At 34.1% G+C, this 12,810-nt stretch overlaps 2 protein-coding genes across 2 annotated transcripts; both read left to right on the forward strand.

The window, feature by feature from the left end:
* The first annotated feature begins 689 nt into the window (after positions 1 to 689).
* On the forward strand, positions 690 to 1,924 carry LOC137736092 (uncharacterized). The gene is made up of 2 exons (XM_068475428.1): positions 690 to 1,166; positions 1,898 to 1,924. The coding sequence occupies exons 1-2, from the start codon at positions 690 to 692 to the stop codon at positions 1,922 to 1,924; spliced, it is 504 nt and encodes a 167-aa protein (XP_068331529.1).
* An 812-nt stretch (positions 1,925 to 2,736) lies between these two features.
* LOC137738447 (uncharacterized) lies at positions 2,737 to 4,597 on the forward strand. Its single transcript, XM_068478080.1, has 3 exons — positions 2,737 to 3,520; positions 3,665 to 3,787; positions 3,954 to 4,597. Exons 1-3 carry the CDS (start codon positions 3,023 to 3,025, stop codon positions 4,038 to 4,040), a joined length of 708 nt encoding a protein of 235 aa, XP_068334181.1. The 5' UTR covers positions 2,737 to 3,022; the 3' UTR covers positions 4,041 to 4,597.
* Positions 4,598 to 12,810: the final 8,213 nt, after the last annotated feature.

The raw sequence follows: 12,810 nt of genomic DNA on the forward strand, positions 1-12,810 counted from the left end.
TGTATAAATACCCAAATGTAAATCTTTTAATCAATGAGAAATATATTTTTAATATATCTGCATTAGATTGGATTACGAATTACTTGAAAGGCTTTTTCATTTATATGCCTCATTAATCTTTTTTCTTTTTCTTTTTTTTCTGAACTTGCAAATTGTGACTTTTTTTTTCCTGTACTTTGATTTGGTGTCTCAACTTAATTAGTTATTCAAGAAAATTGTTAGTTTAACTATTGTGAAACTAGAGTCAAAACAAAAAAAAACTTCGAATTTCGAAGAAAACGTACACCAATCAAATCAATAATTTTGATAAAATGAATAACATGTGACACCAAATAAAAATAAAGAGAGAAATCACCCACAATTACAAATTGAAGCAAAAAATTACATTACAATCAAAACGCATTGTATAAATTATTAGCCTTACTAAAAGTAATACGTTTTTTTTTTTTTTTTAAGTTTTCAATGAAAGTAGCACGTAATTCAGCTTCTTATTGTTTGGAAGCTTCAAGTTTGAAGACGAAACCCCACCACCGAAGACTAATGCTACCGACCATATATAGCACGTAATTAGGCACATCACAAGCGAAAGTTCCTTGAAACCTAACCTCATCCATAGTATATATACCACATTCTGACTTCCCTGAGTGCAACTCAATTCCATATCTAAGAATCAAGAACATAGTTTTAAAATGGAGGATTTGCGCCAAATAGCATTTGCATACTTCAAGGATGCGTCGAAGCAAATTCAACAGTTGGTAGATGAGTTTTTCTCCGAAATGGATGTTGACGGGAATGACCGAGTGAGCTTGCAAGAGTTCACGGAATACATGGAGAGGGATGAAGATTGCAAGCATCTGTGTAACTCCCTTTTTTTCGACGAACTAAAGAAGGAAGGACATGAAGAGCTTGATTTCATGGACGTGATGACTCTCCAACCTTTTTGTAACGGGCAGTGCAAAAAATTTATCAAGGGAGTTTATTTCGCTTGTGTCAAATGCTTTGACGATTATGCCACTGATGCCATCAACACATTCAATGTTTGCACTGCTTGTTATGTTGATGGCAAATATGTCCATGGCCACGGCAAACTCCTAGATGGCTTCCTGCTTCTTCAAAGCAAGAGGATGATAGCTTTGAACCAGCGAGCAGCGTCAGTCACTGATGAGGTACTTATGAATAGTATCATTCTATTTTACATCTTTTTTCCAACTCGAACCATCCACCTTCGACCTAGACCCACTATTTTAGGCTCAAACATTAACATATTAATTAAGAATCTACGACGGCTGATACAATTTGATTATAGGAATAAAAGATGTTATTCTTACTATTTATATGTATCATCTTTTTAATAGAGATAGTATCCACATGTTTGGTGGCTCTATCTCTATTAAAAAAATGATACAAATAGATGGTAAGTGTAACACTACTCTACATAAAATTGCTAATCGCATACAAGGCTTTGTTTGGTGTCTAGGTCGTTTCTGATACCAACCTATAGGCTATAGTGTGTTGGTCGTCGGGAAAGCATAATTTCTGCCAGACTGTCAGTCCATATTTACCATTTTCGTGGACAAATAAAAAATTTATTCTCAATTGGATCTTGTCGGCATCCCTCAATTATTGAAGTCGGTTGATGATGAGCGCGTACTTGTCCTGCAAGTTCAGAGTACAACCAAACCCCATAGAAAATTTAAAAGCAAAACTCTCACTTTATACTAATAAATAATTTGTTACATATTGGTATTTTCCGTTAACTTATACAATGGCGGTCCTAGTGATATATATCGGCATTAGATTGGATTACGAATTACTTGAAAAGCCTTTTCGTTTATATGTCATATTAATCTTTTATTTTTCTTTTTGAACTTGCAAATTGTTACTTTTTTTTCTGTAGTTTGATTTGGTGTCTCAACTCAATTAGTTAGTCAAGAAAATCGTTAATTTGACTATTGTGAAACTAGAGTCAAAACAAAGAAAACTTCGAATTTCGAAAAAAAACATTACACCAATCAAATCAATAATTTTAATGAAATGAATAACATGTGACACCAAATAAAAATAAAGAAAGAGATCATCCACGTTACAAATTGAAGCAAAAAATTATATTACAAAGAATAATTTTAATGAAATGAATAACAAGTAATAAAGCTCCTTATTGTTTGGAAGCTTCAAGTTTGAAGAACCCACTACCGATGACTAATGCTACCGACCTTGTTTAGCACGTAACCAGTGACGTCATTAGTGGCGACTCACAAGTCACATGGCTAATGCCACTGACCTCATATATAGCACGTAATGAGTGACGTAATTAGTCACAAAACCCTAATCCATAATATTACACACACACACACACACCACTTTCTGACTTCCCTGAGTGCAACTCAAATCCATATATAAGAATCAAGAAGATAGTTTTAAAATGGTGGATTTGCGCCAAACAGCATTTGCATGCTACAAGGATGCGTCGACGGATATTCAACGGTTGGTAGATGAGTTTTTTCTACGAGATGGATCTTGACGGGAATGACCGGGTGAAACTAGAGTCAACACAATTAGTTAGTCAAGAAAATCGTTAATTTAATTATTGTGAAACTAGAGTCAAAACAAAGAAAACTTCGAATTTCGAAAAAAACGTTACACCAATCAAATCAATAATTTTAATGAAATGAATAACATGCGACACCAAATAAAAATAAATAGAGAAATCATCTACAATTACAAATTGAAGAAAAAAATTACATTACAATCAAAACGCGTTGTATAAACAATTAGCCTGAACCTAAAAGTAACTGGCTTTTTTGTTTGTTTTCAATGAAAAGTTGCACGTTATATTTAAGCTACTTATGAGTCACATCACATGCGAAAGTTCCTTGAACCTAACCTCATTCTGAATGCAAGTTGCACGTAATATTTAAGCTACCTAAAGCCCTAATCCATAGTGTGTCTATATAATACCACATTCTGACTTCCCTGAGTGCAACTCAAATCCACATCTAAGAATCAAGAAGATCGTTTTAAAATGGAGGATTTGCGCCAAACAGCATTTGCATACTACAAGTATGCGTCGACGGATGTTCAACGGTTGGCAGATGAGTCTTTCTACGAAATGGATCTAGACAAGAACGACCTAGTGAGCTTGCAAGAGTTCACGGAATACATGGAGAGGCATGGAGATTACAAGCATCTGTGTAACTCCCTTTTTTTCGACGAACTAAAGAAGGAAGGACGTGAAGAGCTTGATTTCATGGACGTGATGACTCTCTTGTACATTATTTATAGTGGAAAACCTTTTTGTAACGGGCAGTGCAAAAAATTTATCAAGGGAGTTTATTTCGCTTGTGTCAAATGCTTTGACGATTGTGCCACTGATGCTACTAACACGTTCAATGTTTGCCCTGCTTGTTATGCTGATGGCAAATATGTCCATGGCCACGACAAATTCCTTGATAGCTTCCTGCTTCTTCAAAGCAAGAGGATGACAACTTTGAACCAGCAAGCAGTGTCAGTCACTAATGAGGTACACATGAATAATATCGTTCTATTTTACATCTTTTTGTTTCCATTTGTTTTATCATATTACATCTATTGTTCTATATTACATATGAGCAATATCTAATTCCTTCGTTTTCCATTTGCTTGAACAATTTTTATGTAATGCTAGTCAAAGGCACCCGAGTATGGAAGTACATCGGAGACAAGCAATTCGTCTTCTCCAGCTCCTCCTCGTCCACTCACACCTCATGCATCCAATGCAATGGTTCCCGTTAATCCAAGGCCTAAAAATGTAATTAGATGCCATTCTCCTCTTTCTTATTATTATGGACAGCCTAGCATTCTCATGCATACATACATACGTACATACGTATGTACGTGCATATAAATTCTTAACATATTAGACTTCTTAATTGCTGACTCAGTAACCATTTTTGGGTGCGCGTCTTAATTTTCAGAGTGCCGGGAGGAAAGCATTGAAGACGATAGAAATGCTACTGGCCCTGGGAAATATCTTTGCTGCCACTCAGTGCACCATTATGTGAAGATCTTCTACCAATCATACCAAGTTCAATCAACCTTCAATCAACCTGGCAGTTGTAACCAAACCAAGTTTTCTGGTAGTAAACTCGATAAAATGAAGGTTTGATCACAAATAATCCCGGCCACGTGGGAAACTCATTTTCGTCCACATATAATGTTTCAAATGGATCAATGTCGCCCTCTATGTTTTCCTCGTTGAAAAATATTAGTATTATGGTTATTTGATTATTTGAGATTGGTTGTTAGTTTAGTATATGAGTTTAGTTCATCCGAATTAAAGTTTATAAGTTTTGCTCTCTATAAATATATCTTATAGTTTAGTATGAAGTTAAGTTAGTCACGATGTAATCTCTTGCGGTTTTGTAGTCGTTCCGACATTCTTGTTTGTTTAATAATATGACATTCTCGTTTGTTTAATTATAACAGCTTATCATCTATTTTCAAACGATTTTATGTCAAGCAACTACGCAAGTAGGGAGAAATTAGCACCGCTTAAAATAAAATATAGAATTCAAACACTAATAACTAAAACCTTTAAGCTTTACCCAAAGCTTCACAAAAATTTCTACAAATGTCAAAATTTGCAACCACCAACTTATGCCCCTCACTTCATTCAACGTTGAATGAGATCTTTAGAGCTAAAGATCCGAACAAAATAATGGTGAGACTAGTGTAGATGATGCAGTCGAGGTGTTTCAGTAGATTACCATATTGTGAGAGTCAAAACATAACTTTTCCCACACAAGGACATCTTCACTGCAGAGTTCTTTGCCTCTATTTGATATTGATTGGCATGGAATCCACATTTACATTTTGCTAGTTATAACGGACACCCTAGAGTATCTTCTTTTACAGTAGCTGAGACTGTGTAGGGAAAACTATATTTTGACTCTCATATTTGCCGAAATACCTATACTACATCATCTTCACTAGTCTCAACATTCTTCTGTTTGAATCTTTAGCTTTGAAGGTCTGATTCGATGTTGGATGAAGTGAGACGCGTAAGTTCATGGGCGCAAATTTAGGCATTTGTATAAAAAGCTTTGAAGTTTTGGGTAAAGCTTAAAGTTTTTGGGTCTTAGTGTTTGAATTTTATATTTTATTTTAAGGGCACTAATCTCTCACTACTCGAATGGTTGCTTGATATAAAATCATTCGAAAATGGATGATAAACTGTTATAACTGTTTTCATTTGTATCTGACTGGTTTTGGAGGTAATACTTATCTTTTTAACCAAACCAATCTGGCACATTTTTACTATTCTACTTAACTTTGTATTGTTTAATTTCCAGTTATACCTATGTCAGTTTAGGATGCAAATAATATTTTGGAGATGTAAAAATGATGGTTTTGATGAATAATGATTTTTAGTGATTCGCCTTTATTCTTTTTGTGAACTTATTGTTCTCTCTCCTTTGCTTATTTAGCTTAATTCCGGTCCCTTATCAGCGTATTTGTTAGTTTGAAAACTTTGATTCAAGTCTTTTATTATTTTACCCTGACAACTCATCTTAACAATATGCAATATGTCCTGTTAATTACTCTCTCTCCAAATTAACCCCAATATATTATCCTACGGAACGCAAAAACCAACTTTTTCTTTCGATCTTTGTACTCATATATATTAGATCACATTTATATGAATAAGCAATATAGGGTGCTTATTCTTCATCGTATAGTTGCGTGGAAGGTTTTTTTACCTTTGCTTTTTTATGCCAATTGGAACCAGATGCTCCTGTTTAATGCCCCTAAATGCCAATTGGAACCAAATGCTCCTAAATGCTCCTGTTTAATATAACTAGTTTGTATGCAGTGCATGCAAAAAAAAAGTGCTAAGTTCTATATATATAAGTATAAAGAGAGACGGAGAAAGAGTAGTTAGTGTTGATGTGTGGAGTTTAGTTAGATGTGAATTGTTTTGCCAAGCTTATGATTATCAAGGTGAGTGGTTTATGTAATGTGTTGCAAATATTAGACCATAAAAAATATTTCATAGAATTTTCTCCAATTAAAAGAAAAGAATCGCAACAATGTAAACTGAAACAGAAAGAAACGGAATTAATTCACCTACGAGATCAACCTAGCTAATATTGCAAGAGGCAAGTGATAACGCACAATTGCATGGGACATAAACCTAAAGTACGAAGGCCAGAAAAAATTTAATTACCCTTCCCTATTTCCTCCATCAATGATCTCTGAGAATGAATCATACTTACCTTCTGAGTTCTGAGAATGAATCATACTCTGGAGTCTGCCTTGCCATGTTGTCAAAGGAATGGCTAAACCACGATGTTTCTCCCTCCATGATCAAGAGGAGTAAAGTGGAAAGAACCTGAACACGAATATAACACACAAAAATTCTTATCTAGAAAAAACAATACACAAAATTATGTTAATGACATTCTCTTGCCATTACACATTAGTGATCGCGAGATTAGCATCACTAACAATATATTTGTTTTGAAACCCATGGTCCAAACCAATACGAGTCGGAGACTCAGACCAATTCAAAATTGACAAATTAACGATGGCATATCAATTCCAGATGACAGCTACATTTACTCTCTCATCTAATATGATTGACTGATTCACGACACAATAATCATCAGACAATACGGCTCACTTCTACCTTTAATAATTACATAAGGGGAATGAAACATGATTCCGATTAATCCAAAGGCTACACATAAGCAGAAATCTATCCACCTTCCAAGATTTTTATTCGTTATTCCCACAGCAAAGATTCATTATCCAGAATCCAAATCAATATTCATTCTAAAATAAACGACTTGGTAAACCTTCAGACACTCCAATTGAAAAGCAAAACAAAAGAAAGGACTGTAGATGCAGCCAGAAAGTACATACAGTCTAGGTAATTGAATACCGGAAATTCGATACAGGAAAATCCCATATCTTCAAAATTATGGATGTGACAGAGAACGCAGCATAACCAAATTATATCTCACAGAAATTCTATCTCGTACCAAAACAGAAAAATCAAACACACAACTAGTGAACCACATGTAAGATTGCATGCAATGATGCAAACCCAGAAGAGAAATGATATCAAAATAACACTTCTCAGCAGCATATGGCCAATACTAATTGCAGAAGTTTACAACCCACATCCAAAACAAGAGCAACAAAATAAAAAAGGTGCCTTTATAATTAGATTTGAAAGTAAAAACTTGTGCTTTTTCAATGAAATCAAACCCTAAGAGAGATTTGCGACTTCAAATATATTCAATAAAGTTAGATGAAAAGCTATTAGTTCCACTTGAGAAGGGTTATTTTTTCATCTTTCTTATACTAAAATGGCGTATGCGCTGTTGTATGCATTGAGATTTGTGACTTCAATTCATTTATTGTACATTACATACTACTAGAGAAGGGTGATTAAAATTTCAATTCAATCTGTAGAACTAATTCCATCTGCAGAATTCAATCACCACACAAGAAACTAAAGCTGACATTGGAGAAGTCCTATTTTTTGCTTACTGGAAAAGAAAACAATCGACGAAAAAGAAATGCATATTAGTCCACTGACATTTTGCGGTTGTTAAACAGAAGGTCTCACACCGGCAGTTTCGCCAAGGATGATTATACTGTTGACATTCCCACTTCCATCCCTTTCAGATGGGGACGATGTTGAAAGCTGCCAATCCCCATTAACAATGAACTTGTAGTAATACCTGCAGAACATCATCCTATCATTACTTAAAATGAAAATTAGATGAGCTCATCGTGCGACATTTTCAAGATTAGCTAGTCTAACAAAACTTAAAAAGATTGACAAGAAGCAATGCATTGGCCTGATAGAAAATTCAACAGTAAGAGTTAACGAAAAGCATTAGATCTCATGTTTTTATTCTAATCTTAAAAATCAAAATAACGCAAAGATTTTCGCTTACTTTCCTTTCTAACTACAGCCGTAGCATATTACTATCTTGCATTTAAAAGCGATTTGATAATTCTCATCTGACCTTCAGCCATGCAATTAAACGTCAAAAAAACTAACCCTAACAAAAATTGAAAATTAATTTACCAACATTATAATACCTTGCTTCCAATGACGACTACGGCTGCGTAAATCGGAGATGCAAATTGTGGAATCAAACTTGAAGTTTTGGAGATGCAGATTGATAAAACCCAGCCAAGGATCGGCTCTACCTTGACCGTTGGACATGGAAGCACGAAGAAGAAAGGATAAACAGTAGAGAGAAGAAGAAAGTACAAATTATTTCTTTCTTTTGTTACCGTTACAACTGAAAGGCCAATCCTTTTAAAGCCGAATACCACACCTCAAGCCTCAAATGTGTGAATGCCAGCTCGCAATACAGAACAGACTTATTTAAATCTAGCCCAATAACTAAAAGCTATTACAAATTGGCCCAATTTCATGAATTGTATAACATTCTAGCTACCCGTAACTTTTCAAATAAACCAAAGCCTACCTAGGCTAAAAGGCTTGTCACCACCAAAAGTCAAACACCACATTCTCCATTCCATCACTTAATATTTCAAAAGCTCACGGCACCTCATGTTAATTGCCTAGCCATCATCTCATTTTTTACTATTTATCCGAAAGAGCATCTCAAATCTTTGGTTTAGTGTCATTATTATTCTCTCCCTCTATCTTAACACCCTTCACTGCTTTACTTGCTGACGCTGTATAAATTCATTGGCAGGTAGTTAGAGATCCTTTTATCTATGTAATTCTCTTTTTTCTGTTTTTTATGTATAAAAGAAATCTAATTAAATGTTAGTTCAAGACCGTCATTGTAAGATCGAGCATGAAATGCCATAGCTAATGGGTCGATTTACCTTCATCTATAAATAGAAGCAAAGCCATTCATGCTCAGGACCTTTATCAAAGTTTAAACTCTATGATTCAAAACTTCCAATGATTTTTTAATCCATCCAATTCTCAAATGCTATCCAAAGTCAACTCCAAAACGATCACACTGATCAAAATTGTTTACTACTCTGCTACTCCGTAGTATAATTTCCACCAAGTTTTTTTGTCTCCAAGGTCCAATTTGTCCTACTTCATCCAGTCCAATATCAAATCTTACTAGTGAATCCAATGTTTTCCACTAAGTTTTCCGGCCTTGTTTAGCATTGTCTTGCCTCTCATGGTTAAAAATCTTACTACCTAGTTTACTATTTCTTCATATTTTAAGTGTATTTCACTTTAATTCAGAAATGAGATGATTAAAAACATTTATCTTCTTTTTCTTTTGTTCATTTTAGTTCAAGACAAAAATAAGTGAACATCACACTGAAAACCTAAAGTCATCGATTTTCGAGGCATATAAAAAACTTGTGCACATCTATTTTACTTTTGACATACCTTTTAATGGGTTGTGCTATTCAAACAACATTTTTTTACTTCTCACAAACTTCTTGTTAATTTTTGTCCTTTAATCTTCTTCAATTCAACCCATCTTACGACAAAAAATTTAAAAAAAAAAAAGTGTGAGAAGTAAAAAGGGGTGTGTAGATATCACACCCCTTCTTTTATTTGCTATTGGAATGAACAAAATAAAGTAGAATTAGAGGTTATACATCGAATATTAAAACCCGTGTGCATAAAATCACTTCTTTAGTTTAGATATAGTTTTTATATTAAAACAAATTTGTCTCCAATTAATAATTATTTTAGTAGATAGAGTATATGGAGTGTAAGTTCAGTGCAAACGGAGGCTCAAATGAGTTAGGGGTGAGGATTGAAGATCTGGAAGTACCAAAGAGCGACCGCTTTCGCTACCTAGGATCTATCTTGCAAAAGAACGGAGAGTTGGATGGAGACCTCAACCATAGAATACAAGCTGGATGGATGAAGTGCAAAAGTGCATCCGGCGTATGCCACTGAAGCTCAAGGAAAAATTTTATAGGACATCAATAAGGTCAACAATGCTTTATGGCACATAATGTTGGGCGGTGAAGTATAAACATGTACATAAAATAGGTGTAGTAGAGATGAGAATGCTTCATTGCTGTGTGGGCACATGAGAAAGGTTAAGATTATGAATAAGGATATCCAAGGTAAAGTAGGAGTAGCCGAAATTGAAGAAAAAATGAGAGAAAATCGATTACGGTAGTTTTGGACGTGTGAAACTAAGGCCTACTGACGCTTCAGTTGGAAGATGCGATTATGGGACAAAGGTTCAGGGTCAAAAGGGTAGAGGAAGAATTTGGAAAAGACTCTAAGAAAAGACTTAGAGTACTTGGATTTAAAGGAAGACGTGGCACAGAACCGAACGTAATAACGTTTTAGGATTCATACAGCTGACCCCATTTAATAGGAAAAGATTTTGTTGTTGTTGTTGATAATATTCTGTGAAAGTTCGAAACAAATCTCAACAATTGGAAAAAAAAAAGGTCTCAAACTAAATAAAAAATAAATAAAAAAAAATCTCAAACATAATAGAACACATAGGTAAGTAATATAATCACCTTCAAATCAATATTTAAACTTTAACATCACTAACAAGTAACAAGTAAAAATTCGAACACAAGCACATATGAAAGCACTAGTACAAAAACATGTTTACGTGACTCAGCAAATTTCGTCGCGCAAAGTATGTTTGCGCGACACTAAACAGACAAGGTCACACAAATGGCCTTTCCACAACAACACTTTGTGTGACGAAGACTGGCATCGCGCAAAGCTGTTTTGCTCGATGAAGGCGCACCTACGTCGTGCAAAGGCCGTTTGCGCGACATTTTCTGCGTCGCGCAAGATTTTGGCGCCAAACCAAGATGCTTTAGCGCTTTTTTACCAACTTTGCGCGACGCAGGTGCACTTACGTTGCGCAAAGTTATTTTGCACGACGTAGGTACATATGTAAATGTTTTAAATTGACGATCGAATTAGTTCATTGTATTCATATAGGGTTAAGGAATGTAGCTGAAAAAAAAAATCATCAAAATTAGAGTTAAAATAAACGTTAAATGGTGATTTTTCATTTATAACTGTCAAAAAGGTTTGTCCCGTTACATAATCTCTGAATGTTTGTATTTTACGATTTTTGGTGTATGCGATCTCGAAGCATATACAAAAAGGTTTGACGGTTGGATCGTTGAAACTAGTTTCGTAAAATGCGTATCCCATCAAAACAATAGATTCACTAACACTTGGAGTTTATTTATACTTTCATTAAGTATAACATAAGATTTTGTGGTATCCACTTGTGTAAATATTTTAAATTGACGATCGAATTAATTGATTGTATTCATATACGATTGAATTAGTACAATGAATTAGTTCATTGTATAAAAATCATCAAAATCAGAGTTAAAACTACCGTTAAATGGTGATTTTTCGTTTATAACTATCGAAAAGGTTTGTCCCGTTACATAATCTTTGAATGTTTGTTTTTTTCGATTTTTGGCGTATGCGATCTCGAAGCATAGACAAACAAGTTTGATGGTTGATCGTTGAAACTAGTTTCGTATAATGCATATCCCATCAAAACAATAGATTCACTAACACTTGGAGTTTATTTATACTTTTATTAAGTATAACATAAGATTTTGTAGTATCTACTTTTATAAATATTTTAAATCGATGATCGAATCAGTTCATAAGCAAAAGGGGAAAAAAACACTTTACACAACGTAGGTAAGCCAGCGTCGCGTAAAGATGTTTTGCTCGACACAAGCATACCAACGTCGTGCAAAGTGTTTTTTTTTTTTTCCTTTTTGCTTTTATTTTGGGATTCTTGCATTGCCTTTTTCTTTTGTGGTATCCACTTGTGTGAATGTTTTAAATTGACGATCAAATTAGTTCATTGTACTCATATAGGGTTAGGAGTGTAGCTGTAAAATAATCATCAAAATCGGAGTTAAAATAACTGTTAAATCGTGATTTTTCGTTTATCGCCGCCAAAAAGGTTTGTCCCATTACTTGATATCTGAATGTTTGTTTTTTGCGATTTCTGGTGTATGCGATCTTGAAGCATATACAAACAAGTTTGAAGGTTGGATCATTGAAACTAATTTCGTACAATGCGTATCTCATCAAAACAATAGATTCACTAACACTTGGAGTTTATTTATACTTTCATTAAGTACAACATAAGATTTTATAGTATCCACTTGTGTAAATATTTTAAATTGAGGATCAAATTAGTTCATTGTATTCATATAGGATCAAGGAGAATAGCTGTAAAAAAATCATCAAAATCTGAGTTAAAACTACTGTTAAATGGTGATTTTTCGTTTATAACCGTCGAAAAGGTTTATCCCGGTTACATAATCTCTAAATGTTTGTTTTTTTTCGATTTTTGGCGTATGCGATCTCGAAACATATACAAACAAGTTTGATGGTTGGATCGTTGAAACTAGTTTTGTACAATGCTTATCCCATCAAAACAATAGATTCACTAATACTTTGAGTTTATTTATACTTTCACAAAGTATAACATAAGATTTTGTGATATCCACTAGTGTAAATATTTTAAATTAACGATCGAATTAGTTCATTTTATTCATATAGGATCAAGGAGTGTAGCCACAAAAAATCATCAAAATCGAAGGTAAAATAAGCATTAAATGGTGATTTTTGATTTATAACTATTGAAAAGGTTTGTCCCGTTACATAATCTCTGAATGTTTGTATTTTGCAATTTTTGGTGTATGCGATCTCGAAGCATATACAAACAAGTTTGACGATTGGATCGTTGAAACTAGTTTCATACAATGCTTATCCCATCAAAACAATAGATTCACTAACACTTGGAGTTTATTTATACTTTCATTAAGTAT

The sequence above is a fragment of the Pyrus communis genome, chromosome 6 (assembly GCF_963583255.1).
Source record: "Pyrus communis chromosome 6, drPyrComm1.1, whole genome shotgun sequence".
Lineage (NCBI taxonomy): Eukaryota > Viridiplantae > Streptophyta > Magnoliopsida > Rosales > Rosaceae > Pyrus > Pyrus communis.